The following is an 18,238-nucleotide window of genomic DNA, read 5'->3' on the forward strand; positions in this document are numbered from 1 at the left end:
ATGTGATTTTTTTTTTTGTCATGAGATTTTGCAGAGCTACATGCTGATTTAAAAAAAAGTCTTTTTTTTTTTTTTTTTTGGAAAAATCTACTTTGATATTCAGACCTATTTCCTGCCAGTGCTGAATTGATCTTTTTTACAGTTATCTGTTGTAAGTTGTCTGTTTTCACTGTTTGAAATATCAGGTGATTGGAAATACTCTCTTTTGGTTTTGAATGCAGTTTTAAAACATTGTTAGCCTGAAATGCCTCTCTGTTAGCTGGAAGATATTGCTGACTTCTGGACAAAACTCTAGCATTTTATGGAATATATAGATGCTAGGTTTTAAATCACTTGTGAAAGAAAATATTTTAAGTATTTATATTAAGATAATTAAAAAATACCTAATAATGCTATACGTATTTATCTATATAAAATTTCCCGCTTATTTTCTCTGAAAAATTTAGTCAGTAATATCTGTACTATTTTAATAGTAAACTTTTTTTTTTTAAACTGATCAGGGAAAAACCTCCACTTCTTTTTCCCAGTAATAGCTTATTTGAGATATAATTCACATGCCATACAATTCACCTATTTAAAATACATAAGTTAATTGTTTTTCTTTTTTGGTTAAAGAAACCCAGATACCATTAATGTTTCCATCTTAACATTTTTATGATACAGCTCAGTAGGGTTAAGTATATTAGTAGTAAACTGGACTGACTGAGCATATCCATTTCACAGATGTACTGCCTAGCATCCTTTGTGGTAATTAAAATTACTCGTATTGGGAAATATCAAGGCAAAAAAGTAAAATAAAATTACACATAGGCTAAAAAATACCTTTAAAGATATTTTGGGAAAAAGTAATTGTAGAATCTATTTTTAAAACCTTACTAAATAATTGTATTATAGCAGTTTCTTATGGACTCAGTAAATGATCAGATATCCTCCCCCACCCCCTTAAATCTTCCTTTCTTCTAAGTAGAAGACAGAAGACAACATATATGGTGCAGTGTGTACTGCTCGGGAGATGGGTGCACCAGGATCTCACAAATCACCACTAAATAACTTACTTATGTAACCAAATACCACCTGTACCCCAATAACTTATGGAAAAATAAAAATAATAATAATTAAGTGGAAGACAGGTGGTAGTTGGATGCAATATGACATTTGGAATAGCTGGCCTAGGGGAGAAATGGTATGGCTGCAGAGTGGACCAAATCTGTAATATGAATTGCTGATTTGGATAAATAGTGGAGTAATTACAAAGGGAAATATTTGAGGATGAAAAAGAAAATACTCAGGCTGTCTTGATTTTTACTCAGATGTCTATGAGAATAGCAATGGTAATCTGCCATTTGTGGTTTCAATACAATGCAGAAGACATTTGAGGGTATTAGAAAATAAAACCTCAAAGTAAGTTGTGACATTTCCCTTTCACCAATTATTAGCACTCTTTTTTTTTTTTTTTTTTTGAGACAGGGTCTCTTGCTCTGTCACCCAAGCTGGAGTGCAGTGGCGTCATCTCGGCTCACTGCAACTGAGAAGTGACAACGTGCTAGCAGCCCTTGCTTGCTCTCGGTGCCTCGGCCTCGGCATCCACTCTGGCCATCCTCGAGGAGCCCTTCAGACCGCCACTGCGCTATGGGGGTCCCTCTCTGGGCTGGGTGTGGCCGGAGCCGGCTCCCTCTGCTTGCGGGGAGGTGTGGAGGGAGATGCGCAGGTGGGAACCTGGGCTGCGCGCCACGCTCACGGGCCAGCGCGAGTTCCCAGTGGGCACAGTCTTAGCGGGCCCCGCACTCGGAGTGGCCCGCCAGTGCTGCTGGCCCGGGCAGTGAGGGGCTTAGCACCCGGGTGAGCAGCTGCGGAGGGTGCGCCGGGTTCCCCAGCACTGCCAACCAGCCCGCCTGCCTGCCCGCCCTGCACTTGAATTCTTGCCAGGCCTCAGCCACTTCCCCATGGGGCAGGGCTCGGGACCTGCAGCCCGCCATGTCCGAGCCCCCCACCCTCTGTGGGCTCCCCTGCTGCCTGAGCCTTCCTGACGGGCGCAGTCCCTTGCTCTGCAGCGCCTGGTCCCATCGACTGCCCAAGGGCTGAGGAGTGCAGTGGAGGACTGGCGGGGAGCTCCGCCCACGTCCCAGGTGTAGGATCCACTAGGCAAAGCCAGCTGGGCTCCTGAGTAGAGTGGGGACTTGGAGAACTTTTGTGTCTAGCTGGAGGATTGTATATGTACCAATCAGCACTCTGTGTCTAGCTCAGGGTTTGTGGATGCACCAATCAGCACTCTGTATCTAGCTAATCTGGTAGGGACTTGGAGAACTTTTATGTCTAGCGAGAGGATTGTAAATGCACCAATCAGCACTCTGTCTAGCTAAAGATTTGTAAATGCACCAATCAGTGCTCTGTGTCTAGCTCAGGGATTGTAAACACACCAATCAGCATTCTTGTGTCTACCTAAAGGTTTGTAAACACACCAATCAGTGCTCTGTGGCTAGCAAGTCTTGTGGGGACTTTGAGAACTTTTATGTCTAGCTAGAGGGTTGTAAATGCACCAATCAGCGCTTTGTGTCTAGCTCAGGGATTGTAAATGCACCCATCAGCACCCTGTCAAAACGGGCCAATCAGCTGTCTGTAAAATGGACCAATCAGCTCTCTGTAAAATGGGCCAATCAGCAGGATGTGGGTGGGGTCAGATAAGGGAATAAACAGGCGGCTCGCGCTTTGGGTCTGCCACGTCTTTAAGAGCGGTAACAGTCACTGGGAAGGTCTGCAGCTTCACTCCTGAAGCCAGCAAGCCCACGAACCCACCGGAGGGAACAAACAACTCCAGAGGTGCGCCTTTTAGAGCTGTAACACTCACCGTGAAGGTCTGCAGCTTCCCTCCTGAAGTCAGAGACCACGAACCCACCAGAAGGAACAAACTCTGGACACATCTGAACATCTGAAGGAACAAACTCTGGACACACCATCTTTAAGAACTGTAACATTCACCGTGAGGGTCTGTGGCTTCATTCTTGAAGTCAGCGCGACCAAGAACCCACCAATTCCGGAGACACAACTCCACTTTTCAGGCTTAAGAGATCCTCCCACCTCAGCCTCCTTAGTAGCTGAGACTACAGGCGTGAGCCAGCACACTCGTGTTTTTTGTAGGGACAGGGTTTCGCCACATTGCCCAGGCTGGGTTTGAACTCCTGAGCTCAAGCGATTTGCCTGCCTTGGCCTCCCAAAGTACTGGGATTATAGGCGCCTGGCCCTGTATTTCTTTATACAAAAATTTAAACTGAACCTTTAAAAAAAATGTTTCAATCATCAGGACTTTTGGAACACTTAGGAAAGTTTTTAGAAAGGGATCATTTTGCCATTTGTTAATTTATGAAATAAGCATATCCCTAACCAACTGGGATGTAGAGAATACTTGAGCATCCTTGATATTCTTGATGTCATTTACAGTGGGCATTTTTGAGGAATACTTGACGGCTCAGTTTAAAAATTACTCTGTAGTATAAACTTTTGCCTAAATTTTAGTATTAACTTTGGTTAGACTGAAAGAGCAGACAGCTATTCTGCAAGCGGATTAAGTTGTCAGTCAGAGGGTTCTGCTGAAGTGGGTGTAAACAGGAAATCTAAGGACAGTTGATAACTGCATTCTTTCACATCAGCTAAGAGAGGCCGATTGTTTTCTAGTTGCAGCAGTTTTCAAACAGTTTCATCTCTGGACTCCTTTAAACTTCTAAAAAAATTTTTTGGCTCTAATGAGCTTTTGTTTATTATTATTTACCACATTAAAAATTGAAACAAAAAGTTTTAAATATATATCCATTGATTAACTTAAAAATAGTAATACACCCATTACACATTAACATGAGGGTTTTTAAGGGGAAATATAAAACAAATTTATAAGAAGAATGATAGTGTTTGATACTTTAGCAAATATGTTTAATATTGGTCTAATAGACAGTTGGGTTCTCACATCTGTATTCAATCTGTTGTGATATGCCGTTCTGGTTGAAGTATGTAAAGTATATGAAGAAAATCTGGCCTCACACGCATAGGTAGTTGGAAAAGGGAAGAGTATTTTAACAGCTTTCAAAAATAAGCGTGGGTGTTCTTTCAAAGACTGCACCAAAATTTGACCAGTAGTGGTTTCTTAAAGATCAGTTGCAATGAGGAATTTAAAACCATGTTAGTGTAACTTGCCTTACTCTCTTTTATTAAAACCCATTGGTCTTAATTGCACAATGAAAGGATCTTTTTACTTATGCATACTTTTGTAACATCATGCATTGGTCACTGGGTTAAACAGTCTTCTGAATTTTGGCACATTATACAATATAAAGAAAAATCACATTTGTTAATACCACCACAGATCTCATAAAGAAAGGGCCTTAATTATTAAGAAGCTGTCAAACTTACTGTGTTAGATATGTTTTTCAAAATTCTTTTAGTTGAAACTTCAAATTTTATCATTAGCAAATTATTATCATCTGTTTTTCTTCAAATGACAAGCTCATTTTGTTCGTTTTTAGAAAATACCTGCCAGATACCCAATTCCGAATAACCATAGTTTTTTTTTTAATTATTTGTTCTTTCAAATGAAAATGTTTTTCTGTGGCCAGGCGCGGTGGCTCATGCCTGCAATCCCAGCACTTTGGGAGGCCGAGGCGGGCGGATCACGAGGTCGGGAGATCAAGACCATCCTGGCTAATACGGTGAAACCCCGTCTCTGCTAAAAATACCGAAAATTAGCCTGGTGTGGTGGTGGGCGCCTGTAGTCCCAGCTACTCGGGAGGCTGAGGCAGGAGAATGGCGTGAACCCAGGAGGCGGAGCTGGCAGTGAGCCTGGGGAACAGAACGTCTCAAAAACAAAGAAAATGTTTTTCTGTGAAAAAAGGTGCCAGTTCACTTATGACTGGAATAATTGCACATCTTTTTCTTGAGACAACCATTGTACATTGTAACAAAAGTGCTTTATGCAAACTTCTCACTTCATCATACAGAATATTAAAAGGACGTATACTAATGGATGGAGATATAATGTAATTAATTATTACTGCTTTATCAAGGACACTTTAATACTGGCATTTTCTTTTTTTGCCACTGTGAGTGGTGGTGAAGAATAGAAGGACAATATTGGTAATAACAGTAGTTACATAGTAGTAGTGATGCCAGTGTCTTGATATATCCTAAGACATCAGTTAGGTTTTACCCATTTTTGCTTTTGCACTTGAGCGCAGTGAAAAAAGCAAGTAACATTTTAATGTCATAATGAAAACATAGTTTGACTTTATGAACTCTTAAGAGTCTTGGGGACCCTCAGGGGTCCTGAGACCATACTTTGTGAACTAGTCTCTTATAGATTTGATTCACTGGTTTTTCAGATTTTATTTGCATAATATAATAGAGTTCTGCAAATAAACGGAACCAGTGGAGTGTTAAGGGAAGGAGATATTCAGGAACTGGCGTATGCTATTGTGGATGCTGACAAGTCCAAAATCTGTACCTAATACAGCATGACTTTTTTTTTTTTTTTTTTTTTAATGAAACAGAGTCTTGCTCTGTCACCCAGGCGGGAGTGAGGTGGCACAATCTCCGCTCACTGCAACCCCTGTCTTCTGGGTTCAAGTGATTTTCCCATCTCAGCGTCCCAAGTAGCTGGAGCTACAGGCGTGTGCCACCACGCCTGGCTAATTTTTAGTAGAAACAGGGTTTGACCATGTTGGCCAGGCTGGTCTCGAACTCTTAACCTCAGGTGATCCGCCTGCTTTGGCCTCCCAGAGTGCTGGGATCACAGGCGTGAGCCACCATGCCCCACCAGCATGAGACTTTAAATAGTCCTGTAGTGCATAATGACATTTTTGTCAGTGAACGACCACATACACAACAGTGGTCCTGTAAGATGATGGTACAGTATTTTTACTGTAGCTTTTCCGTGTTTAGGTATGTTTACATATACAAATACTATTGTATTACAGTTGCCTGCAGGATTCAGTACAGTGACCTGCTGTACAGATTTGTCACCTAGGAGCAATAGGCTATCCCAAAGAGCCTAGCTAGGTGTGTAGTAGGCAACATTATCTAGGTTTGTGCAAGTACACTCCCATGATGTTTGTACGAAGACAAAGTTGCCCAATGACGACGTTCTTGGAATGTATTCCCCGTCATTCTGTCGTTATGACGTGTGGTCATTTTTAAAACTTCTTCTCAAAACTCCCCTTACCTTATTTCTAGAATTCTTCTCTTTCTTTTGCTCTATTTTGAATATATAGTTTGTTTTTTTTTTAACTGGTGCCTTTGTGCTGCCTTCAGTCTTTTTCTGTCTCCTTGTTCTTATATTAAGACATAAGTGGCCAGTTTCCCTTGTTACCACAAAGTGTGATTGGCAACTCATGACTGTGCTCTGACATTCAAAATTCTTTCAGTAATCAGCTACTATAAAGCAAAATAATTGTCTGAGGGGATAGAGCTGCCTTTGGAAAGGCACCAGAAATGTTGTCTCAACTCCTCAAATCTGAAATGGTGGGTCTCCCTTGGTGAAAACTGAAATGGCCAGATGAATATTCTACGTGATAAGGGGTCACCATAGGTTCTTGCATTGTTTTTGGGTAGAGATATTTTTTTTTAAATAGTCTCATTATCTTCCATACTGTGTTTTTACTTTTATTGTAAATACCATGTTTTGTAGTAGTTGATTGGATTATTAATATCTTGTTAATTTTGTTTTTAATCTTAAAACTTCACTGAGTTTAGTGATATATACTTTTAAATTTTGGTCGAACAGATTTTAAGTTTGCTTTATGTCTTGGAAAAAATATTTACTTCATATAAAATATAACCCATCCAGAAAACAGGTTTTTTTATACATTTGCTCTAAGACAATCTTTTAGTAAGCATTTCATAGATGATCAGTACATTTTGTTTATGTCTAACATGCTGTTGAACTGACCAACATGATTTCTGAAATTCATTTCCGATTTCTTTTTTTAGTTTAATTTTATTTACAGTTCCAGGATACATGTGCAGGATATACAGCTTTGTTACATAGGTAAACGTGTGCCATGGTGGTTTGCCGTACCTATCAACCCATCACCTAGGTATTAAGCCCATGTATTAGCTTTATGTATCCTGATGTTCTTCCCAGTATGGCCCCCTGCAGGCCACAGTGTCTGTTGTTCCCCTCCCTGTGCTCCCTCTTAAAAGTGAGAACATGCAGTGTTTAGTTTTCTATTCCTTGTTAGTTTGCTGAGGATAATGGCTTCTAGCTCCATCCATGTCTCTGCAAAGGACATGATCTTGTTCCTTTTTATGGCTGCAGAGTATTCCATGGTGTATATGTATCACGTTTTCTTTATCCAGTCTATCATTGATGGGTATTTGGGTTGATTCCATGTCTTTGCTATTGTGAGTAGTGCTGTGATGAACATATGCGTGTGAGTATCTTTGTAATAGGATGATTTCTATTCCTTTGGGTATATACCCAGTAATGGGATTGCTGGGTCAAATGCTATTTCTGCCTCTAGGTCTTTGAAGAATCGCCACACTGTCTTCCACAGTTATTGAACTAATTTATACTCCCACCACCAATGTAAGTGTTTCTTTTTCTCTGCAACCTCACAGGCATCTGTTGTTACTTGACTTTTTAATAACAGCTATTCTGATTGGTGTGAGATGGTATCTCATTGTGGTTTTGATTTGAATTTCTCTAATGATCAGTGATGTTTGAGTTTTTTTCATGTTTGTTGGCTGCATGAGTGTCTTTTGAGAAGTGTCTGTTCATGTCCTTTGCCCACTTTTTAATGGAGTTGTCTGTTTTTTTCTTCTAAATTTTTTTTGTTTCTCGTAGACTCTGGATATTAGACCTTTGTCAGGTGGATAGATTGTAAAAATTCTCTCCCATTCTGTAGGTTGTCTGTTCACTCTGATGATAGTCTCTTTTGCTGTGCAGAGGCTCTTTAGTTTAATTAGATCCCATTTTGTCAATTTTTGCTTTTGTTGCAATGCTTTTGGTGTTTTTGTTTTGTTTTGTTTTGTTTTTTTGTGAAACCCTTGCTCGTGCCTGTGTCCTGAATGGCATTGTCTAGATTTTCTTCTAGGATTGTTAATAGTTTTGGGTTTTACATTTGTATTAGTCAGTTTCACACTGCTGATAAAGACATACCGGACACCAGGCAGTTTACAAAAGAAAGATATTTAATTGGACTCACAGTGCCACGTGGCTGGGGAAGCCTCACAATCATGGCGGAAGGCAGGGAGGAGCAAGTCGCATCTTACGTGGATGGCAGCAGGCAAAGAGAGGGCTTGTGCAGAGAAATTCCCATCTTTAAAACCATCAAATCTCATGAGACCCATTCACTATCATGAGAACAGCACAGGAAAGACCCACCCCATGATTTAATCATCTCCTACCAAGTCCCTCTCACAACACTTGGGAATTACAGGAGCTGTAAAATGAGATTTGGTTGGGGATGCAGAGCCAAATCATATCAACATTTAAGTCTTTAATCTATCTTGAGTTAATTTTTGTAAAAGGTGTAAGAAAGGAGCAATTTCAGTTTTCTGCATGTGGCTAGCCAGTTCTCCCAGCACCATTTATTAAATAGGAAATGTTTTCCTCATTGCTTATGTCAGGTTTGTTGAAGATGAGATGGTTGTAGATGTGCAGTCTTATTTCTGAGTTCTCTATTCTGTGTCATTGGTCTATGTGTCTGTTTTTGTAACAGTACCATGCTGTTTTGGTTACTGTAGACTTGTATAATTTGAAGTCGGGGTAGCATGATGCCTCCAGCTTTGTTCTTTTTGCTTAGTATTGTCTTGGCTATATGGGCTCTTTCATCCCTGATTTCTCGTTTCTTGTCCTATCCCATTTAAAGTCTTGGGGGTCAGTTGTAGAATTAATGAGTGAATGCCTTCCTGTATTAATAATACGAAATGCTACTTTATGACACACCTAGGTAATGTAATCTTCCATGAACATGAACTATCTGGCCAGTTGTTAGCAATTCTAATAATGATAATCTGATATTTACAATTAAATATTCTAGTATTATCTTTGGTTTTTAAATATCAAAATGGTAGTAACTGACAATTTCAAAGTGTAACTAAAATATGAATAGTAAAATACTCTCCATGCCTTTTTAGAGCTGCTAAGGAGAGGGAGAAATTAGGTGTGTGTTTTGTTTGTTTATTCATTTATTTATAAAAAGGAATATTGAATGCTGTTATCTTAAACTCATGTGGCTGTATTGGTAGGCTGACTTTTTTCTCAAGAAAATATTTTAGAAATTTTTGTGTCATTTAAAATATTTTCTATATTGAGATGGTCTTCTATATTTATTTATTTTTCAGGCAAGTTTATTTGGAAGCATTTCCCGTCTGGAATGTATTTGATTACAACAAAAGGGCAGGCACAATTCTATTTCTGGTAGTAAAGTCCGTTGGTTAATGTGTCCATTTATAATTACTGTCACTTTCTTTTTTTTAGAAAGACTATTAAACCATTTTGAAAACTTACATAGTTTGATATTTATTTCCAGACACTAGATTTTTTAAAAATAAAAATGTGTTTGTTAAATATTAAATTTCTGAAGACTCAATAGGTCTATGAAAGCAGATAGTATCTTTATGCCGTTGTGTATATCCTTTGCACAACAGATAATACAGGTCTCAGCAATACCGTGGTTGTATCATGTTGATATCTTTGGATCAAACTTGCAAAATTAGCATTATTTAGTATTTCTAGGAGTGGCATTATAGATCTTCCTGCTTTAACAGGTCTGTACAAGGATATCAGCACAAAGAACTTAGTCCCAGACAACTGTACATTAATTAATGGGTTGGCCAAGGCTTGAATGCAGCTGACTTTTTAGAATATTTCGGAGAGAATAAAACTGACACTTATTGAAGGTTTATGATACACCAGTCTGCTAGATGTTTACTGATGTGTTTTGTCAATGAAACTAGCCCACAGTTCAGTATTTCCCCGTCAGTAGATAAGCATGCACTGGCCAAAGAGGTTAAGTAACATGTTCAATATTCATGGTCACTCAGGTAGTAAATGTTAGAAAGCCAAACATAGGTCTTTCCCATTCCCAATCTATGAAATTACTCATTTTTAAAAATGAATTTAACATATATTGCTTTTTATGTTATTTAAACTTAAAATATGGCCCAAAGGAGATATATATCAAATAATTTAACCACTTTAGAAGTATACCATTTAAGTGCCTTTTGAAGAAAGAGACTGGGGCATAGAATGTCCAATGTCCAATATCCAGAAATGATGACTGAGCTATATTTGCAGCAGTTATGGACTTTGGTTGATGAATCAATCTTTTTGTTACAAGTTAAGTGTTTTTCCTTTTCTGTCCATGTATTTCTCATTAATAAAGCACAGCTATCTTTTTTTCTTTTTAACCTTTCTAGCTTCATTCCAATAGGATAAGTTTTTACTAGTAAGTAGCACCATTCCATAACAAAGGGATGACCGTGTAACTAGTGTATTTTAAAAGTTAGGTCCACTAATATTATAATAAGGAAAGCCAAAATCTTGCAGAAAGATCTTTTGTAGGTATGACTCTTTAATGAACTGAAATCACTTACTTACAGTTGTCTAAAATTATTCATAGTTTTTAGAGGTGAAAAAAATACCACTCATAAAATTGCATCTTGTGTACCAGAAAATGTTGGAAGTGTTTTGGTAATATTTAAGAATATTGAAAAAATATAAGTAAATCAAAGAGTTTTAAAAATACTTCTATAAAACTGTCTAGTTATATATAATCTGAATAATTCAGATTATTGTTTAAAATCATCTTTAATCCATTTCTAAGTTTGGCAACTTTTAATTTTTAAGGATGTTAAGAAGAAAACTTCTAAACTATTGTCCTATTATCACTGTAGTTTGTTTTTATTATTATTTATTTATTTATTTTACTTTTTTGAGACAGGGTCTCACTCAGTTGCCCAGGCTAGAGTGCAGTGGTGCAGTCACGGGTCAATGCAGCCTTGACCTCCCAGGCTCAAGTGATTCACCTCACAAGTAGCTGGGATTACAGGTGTGCACCACAACGACTGGCTAATTTTTTATAGAGATGAGGTTTTGCCATGTTGCCCACACTAGTCTTGAACTCCTAAGCTCAAGCAATTCGCCCGCTTCAGCCTCCCAGAGTGCTGGGATTACATGTGTGAGCCAGTGCACCCAGCCTAATTTTTTTTTTTTAAGTAAGTGACATTTTAATATTCTCCCTCACGCTGCCAAAACAGAAAGACAAAAATCTTGGAATGAAGGAGTTATTACGAGGAAATCTTATCCCCAAACAGTTTTGTTTCCATTAATGTAGTGTTTTTTTTCCCTATGATTCTATATCATATCAGCCTTTCTACTCTCATTTTCCCGCCAGCTGATGTTTGGTAACTGCCATGTTAGATAAGACCACCTTAAGAGTGTGAAAGGATTTAAGAATCTTCTGGCTGAACCACTTAATGCAGTTTAGTTCTTTTCTATAACCACTAACATTCAGCCTCTACTTTTAAGATTTTTAAATTACAATTAGCACAGGTGTTTGACACTCATCCTTTACAGAATGAGTGTCAAATTTGTATCCCAGTGCCTGGTACAAAGTAAGAACTTAGTAAATCCTAACAGTCATTATTTATTAGAGGAAAAGGTTAATTATTATTATTTTTTGAGACGGAGTTTCACTCTTGTTGCCCAGGCTGGAGTGCAATGGCGCGATCTCGGCTCACCACAACCTCCGCCTCCCAGGTTCAAGTGATTCTCCTTCCTCAGCCTCCCAAGTAGCCAGGATTACAGGCATGTGCCACCATGCCCGGCTAATTTTTTGTATTTTTAGTAGAGACAGGGTTTGTCCATATTGGTCAGGCTGGTCTCGAACTCCTGACCTCAGGTGATTCTTCCGCCTCGCCTCGGCCTCCCAAAGTGTTGGGATTACAGGCGTGAGCCACTGTGCCCCACCAGGAAAAGGTTAATTTTTTTTTTTTTTTTAGACGGAGTCACTCTGTCACCCAGGCTGGAAGTGCAGTGGTGCGATCTTGGCTCACTGCAAGCCCTCCCTCCCAGGTTCACGCCATTCTCCTGCCTCAGCTTCCCAAATAGCTGGGACTACAGGCACTGCCACCACAACTGGCTAATTTTTTTTGTATTTTTAGTAGAGATGGGGTTTCACCGTGTTAGCCAGGATGGTCTCAATCTCCTGACCTTGTGATCCGCTCACCTTGACCTCCCAAAGTGCTGGGATTACAGGCATGAGCCACCGCACCCAGCTGGAAAAGGTTAATTATTAAGAAATTCTTGAACTTAGTAAATCCTAACAGTTATTATTTATTATAGGAAAGGGCTAATTATTAGGAAACTGTTATGGTTAGCTGTAATCTGCCTCTCCATAATTTTAGTTCATGTTTCTAGGTCTCTTAAAGCAACACAAGTGAATATTAATATTCCATTTTTATGTAACTGTGTTTGAGATGTTTACAAAGATCCACCCTTTAATCCTCTTCTTCTGTATTAAATATTACCAGCTTTTTGTAGCTTTCCTAAACCAATTACTGCTTGCTGTTGTTTGCATAGGTCCTGTAATACCCTACAGTGCAGATTACAGTAGAATTTTCTGTCGTCTTTGCTCTGGACATCATAGGTCTGATCATGTAACCTGAGATTATATTAAGATTTTGGGGATTGTACATTGGCTCAGAGAGAGCTTTTGGCTTGCTCTGTTTTATAGATAACCCCTTCTACCTCCCATTCACCTATGAATTGTTCCTTAAGCCTGATTCTCCCCATCCTGTTCTTGTACAAGTGACATTTTGATAATATTCATGTAGGTCTTTATATTTATTCCTGTAAAATTTAAATTTACTGGTTTTAGCCTACTCTTTTTGCCTATCAAATTATTTAAAACTCTGGATTTTGTCAGTAAAGAAATTAGGCATCTTTTACAATTACTCACCCATCCTGTGTCTGGTTCCCCATCTTAAACAGTGTGGAATTTAACAGGTTAGTTTTGAAGTTTATGTGGAATCACTTATGCATTCATTCTTTGAACAACCACTATGTGTCAAGTACTAGGGATAAAGCACAGTCTGTTGTTGACAAGATCAGATAAGTTTTGTGCGGTTCCCCTCATCTAACTTATAATTCCAGTTTGTGATGCAGTATTTCCTGTTTTTCTTAAATAAAAACAGAGGGATAATTAACAGATCATTGTGCTCATGCAACGTATTAATCCCAAGGGAATATATTACAGTCAAATTAGTAATAAAGATAATATTCTTTTACATATGCCGGGTTAATGTGTGAAATATTAGTGGGGGGCCTTGTTCTACAGCCTCGCCCCTAGAAAAAGCATGGAAATAATTCACAACCACTGTTCAAGGACTCCACCTCTGAAACCTTGAGCAGAGGTTTGTAAGTGAAGTCTGGCCTTTTTAAAAGATAGATTCTAGGGAATGAAGTAAGCTTTGTTAAATCTGCTGCTAAAGTCTGCCCGTTTTTCAAGTAAGTGCATTTTTAAAAGCCCCACATGGGAATTTCTCATGGACTTACAGGCTTCTTTGTTTTTCTGCATGTCTCCATCTCATGTCATCTTTTAATCTTTCCCTTCTAACATGCTCCATGTGAATGTTTCTTATAGATAGTTGCCACATAATTTTCGTATATTTCTTATAGATAGTTGCCACATAATTTTTCAATTACAAATCAGATGCCACATAAACAGTTTGCCGTCAGAAACTTTTTTTTTTAACATTTCCTTGGAATGTATCTGTGGAGTAAATCATGGTGATCTTTTTGAACTCCCAGTTAGGTTTTTCTGATACTGAACATGAACTCAACAGATTCTTTGTGTTTCTAAAGACTGTGTTTAGATTCACTTAGATGTTTAGTTAGCAATTCCTATGTGTCAGCCATTGCATTGGTTTCTTTCACATTTTATTTCATAATTAAATTATTTTTAATAATGAACCAGAAGTGCCATTTCACTTTATGAAAGTAGAAAAATGAAATTTTAGCCCAGATTTCCTCTGTGACTGCTTTGGGTGGGGTGTGTCAAGGACTTGTGTGAGGTATACCCAAAGATGAAATAGATGATGTGCAAATGTAAGATTGAGTTAAAATATAAAGTTTATCAGATAATCAACTTTTCTTTTAAAAGAAATTGCACTTTTAATGGGGGATGTATTGGCTTTAGGAAAAGAGAAGTAAAACTTCTGACCATATCTACCATCTTTTATTTTGCATTGGCTTAGTGCTTAATTAGTTTGATGTACTCATATAGAAAATAGCATTTTAAAATGACATTTTTGGGGGGAACAATGAAACACTAAAAATCCAGTTTGTAAAATTTCTTGTTTTCTCGTATCAAAGAATGACTTCTTTCTGCTATACACACAAGTTTTCCCCAGCCTCTATAGTTTTTCCTCTGTGGTAGTGGGGAGAGGGAATATTTAACTATTAAGTGAAGTAAGTGGTATTAAGAAACTTAGAATTCTATTTTGCATTCTTCTATACTACTAACTCTATAATCTTATACACTTTATTTTTCTATGAAAGATAAGTACATTATTCTCTTGATTCCCTTGCGTTTTGATGAAGTTTAATTAAATGTTTGTAAAGCACATTGAGATCTATGGTTAAACACTGTATATGTTCTAAGTATGATTAATCATTACTGAGAACAGACCATTTTTCTCAATTTCATAGTAATTAGAAAGTGAATACTTTAGGTGGGAAAAAAAGAGTGTAATGATATTAAATATAGCCTGGAAAGCCTTTGCATTAAGTAGTTTCCTGAACTATATAATCTCCATTTTTTTGGAGTGTTGTTACTGATAATTTGGAAGTCATTGGATGTTATTGACAGGGTAGAAAGTTCTTACATGGTTCTTTTTCTTAACCAGATCTAGTTAATGCTACTTGGTAATGGTTAAGGAATGGGGTAAATATAACCCAAATTAGAGTGAACCTCAAGGTAAGTGTGATTTTTTTCTTATTTGTATAAAATCTATAATATGGGTTTCTCCGAAATCCTTTGTTTATATTTCTTTAGCAGTGTTTGGCGTATTATAACCTGCCATAATTGTGTTTCAACATACAAGATAGTGTGGATAATGAAATTTCTGTATTACAATTATGAGTTTTAAGATGTGTAGGTTGTAGGCATGGAGCCAGGCTGAGAGAGAGATCGTGCCAAGTCTTAGCACAGAAAAGCATCAGTGCCTAAGGATGTGTGATTTTACTTCATCTATGAGGTTTCCCGGTTAGGTTAGTTTCCTTCTTGAGATAAGTCACACATTTTCCAGAGAGAGGCAAGCAATTGGAAACCTACATATATAAAGTCAGATACCATCAGCATGGAGGTAATTTGACTTAACCTTGAGAGGAGTGTTTTGGCACATGGATATGTGTTTTGTGGGACACGGTCCAGATGGAAGGTGTAGAACTTGATTGTTTAATCCCTGAGTGCCATTTACTTTTTTTAAATTGTGATAAAATATAAGTAACATTAAAATTTACAATTTTACGCATTATTAAGTGTAAAAGGCCAGTGGGATTAAATACATTCCCGTTGTTTTTGCAACCATTACCGCCATCCATCTCCAGAACTTTTTTGATCTTCCCAAGTTAAAACTCTGTGCCATCAAACAATAACTCCCCAATCCCTCCTTCCCCCAGCACCTGTCAACCTCCATTCTACTTTGTGCCTATGTGAATTTGACTATTTGACTACTCTGGTATCTAGAGTAGAGCATTATATATTATTTGTCCTTTTGTGACTGGCTTATTTCTAGCTTGATGTTTTCAAGTTTTATCCATGGTGTAGCATGTAATAGAAATTCATTCCTTTTTAAGGCTGAATAATGCATATACCACACTTGTATGAATATCATTCATACATTTTTATCTGTCGATGAACACTTGGGTTGCTTCTACCGTTTGCCAACAGTTTACTTTTAAGTCGTTAGTTAATCTATTACAGAAAAATATTTGGAATTTTGACAGAAACTAGTCTAGAGGATTAAATGAGGTCTTTCCAGTGCCCTTTCCCAGTCAGTGGAAGGTTCACTCACTCAACAAGAATGTGAGTGCCTACAGTGCTTGGTGCGGTGAACACAGGAGTACACACAGACAGACATGGCACCAGCCATCATGGAGATGAGAGTGTAGCGGAGGAAGCAGACACTAACTGCTTAAATACTATTGGGACTACATGCAAAATTACAATGGTAGTAAATGAGTGCTTCAGTGAAGGGATAAACACTAACATGAGATTTCTGAGGGTATTTCACCAGTTTATTTTTGGGAGTGGAGGTGGCATCAGTCAGGAAAGGAAGGAAGAAGGAAAGTTTCAGGCAGAGGAAATAACATGTGCAAAGGCCCTTTTGTCTATGAAGGAGGCAAGAGCAGCCCCTGCAGCTTGGGAGTGCAGAGAGTGACCATGAGCATGGTGTAAGTCTGGAAAATGTATAAATCTTACAGATCATGATAAGAGTTTTAGTCTTTATGCCAGGAGCAGTGGGAAGCCATGGAAGTGTTTTGTTTTCATTTGTAAAAGGAGCTTAGTGGATGAGGGCAAAATGATCAGGCTTTAGTTTTTATAAGATATCAGGAAGTGGTATGGTAAATAGGTTGGGTGGATGGAGTTAGAATCCAGACAGTTCCTTAAGGAGACTTTTGCAGTTCTCAAGGCAAAAAATAATGATTGGAGTGGGATAATAACAGCAAATACAAAGAGAAATCTAAATTTGAGAAAAATTAGAGAATGTGATAAACAGATGTTGTGATGGATTGATCGTGGACAGAGATGTTAAGGAAACTCTTAGATGTAGAAATGGCATAACAGGATCACTATGGTTCATCATGTAAGTGTTCCATGGGATGAGGAATGGCGAAAACCAAAACAGATTCTTGAGAGATTTGGTTGGGAAGTGGAGGAAGAGGAAAATACCGGGTCTGGAGAATGTTTCTGTTTTTGTTTTGTTTTTGAGATAGAAGAGACCTGCACATTTAAAAGCTGGTGGGGAGGACTCTGGTTGTGGGGCAGAGGTTAAGCATATGTGGCAAAAGAAGGATAATGGGTAATGTAAGAAAAGGGGTTGGGGGGATGGGGAGAAGGATCCAAAAGGGTGATGTGGTGGGAATGGTTGCCTTTAGATATGAGGAGAAAGAAGGAAAGAGAATAGGGTGGGTGCAGTCTTTGGCAGTAGTCAAGAAACACAAGTCAGCAAGCACTGACAGTTCCAAAGTCAATTATTAAAAATGCTACATTTTCTGTGTCTATTTTCTATTACATGTGCCATTGATAGATAAACCTGATTGTGAAAAGCTGACAGTGTTTCAGAATTAAAATGTCCTTATTCTTTGTCAAGTATAATGCAGTCTTTCAAATACCTACATATGTACATGAAATTAAGAGTTTATAATAGAATAATGTATCCACATTTTATTTCAACTCTCTACCTCTGAAGTTTGGTTTGGTTTTTTAAAAAAAAAACCTGGGTAGGTTAATTTTTTATATTATTTGCAAGGCAATATGTGCATCTGTGTGTGTGTGTGTGTGTATGGGTGTTTGTGAAAATCACATCGTCTAAATGTATACAAAGCTTGTCAAGTATGCATTTTATAAATTTTTGATAGATACTTGTTTACTATAGCACAGCAATATTTGAGGATGGGATAGAGGTCACATTGATTCCTTTATCTTCACCTTGGTGAAAAAAATCATATTTTAGTTCAAAGCTGTTCAAGTAAGTCCTTGCTCCGTTTTCCCACCCTGTCTTCAGTGATATTATTTGGAGTCAGCAATCAATGGATTCCATCCCTCTGAGACTTGCTTAACCTACAGCTGCTGATAGAATACAGGCAAGAGCTTGTTACTTTATCTGAATTGTCCATTGCTACCTTAATGAGTGAAATGGTTAAGTAGAGGAGGGGGCGAGTCTTAAGGAATGTGTGTACCATTTGAGCTGAATATTTCAGTGTGTATAGGGAGAGGGAGGGTGAGAGAGAAATCCACTTACATCACTAGAACTGCATTGAGTGTGAGCCTTGCAGGTTAAGAGACAGACTACAGTGTCTTGCTTTCTGCAGGAAGCAGCAATGCCGTTTGTTTCCTAAGAGGAATTTTTTATTTAGAAAAGGAAGCTTTCTATCCAGGAAATGGCTTTCCTTGTGCGTTGCTATGCCAACTGCCTGCAGCCATGGTCCTCCAAAGTAAGCACAATAATGTAATTATATTGGTGT

At 38.1% G+C, this 18,238-nt stretch overlaps 1 protein-coding gene across 14 annotated transcripts in view; it reads left to right on the forward strand.

Annotated features, from left to right (window-relative positions):
• Nucleotides 1-18,238, forward strand: part of RAPGEF2 (Rap guanine nucleotide exchange factor 2) — a 253,188-nt gene that overhangs the window by 142,708 nt on the left and 92,242 nt on the right. The window contains exon 1 of one of the 14 annotated variants that reach the window (XM_055384787.2): nucleotides 17,468-18,208. The exons of 12 other annotated variants lie outside the window; for them this stretch is intronic. In XM_055384787.2, coding sequence (XP_055240762.1) covers nucleotides 18,155-18,208 — 54 coding nt within the window. In that variant the 5' untranslated portion in view covers nucleotides 17,468-18,154. Of the gene's footprint in view, nucleotides 1-17,467; nucleotides 18,209-18,238 lie in introns of those variants that run through there. One more of the 14 variants, XM_063705624.1, reaches the window with a different exon arrangement.

This window comes from Gorilla gorilla, chromosome 3, assembly GCF_029281585.2.
Source record: "Gorilla gorilla gorilla isolate KB3781 chromosome 3, NHGRI_mGorGor1-v2.1_pri, whole genome shotgun sequence".
In the NCBI taxonomy this organism is placed as follows: domain Eukaryota; kingdom Metazoa; phylum Chordata; class Mammalia; order Primates; family Hominidae; genus Gorilla; species Gorilla gorilla.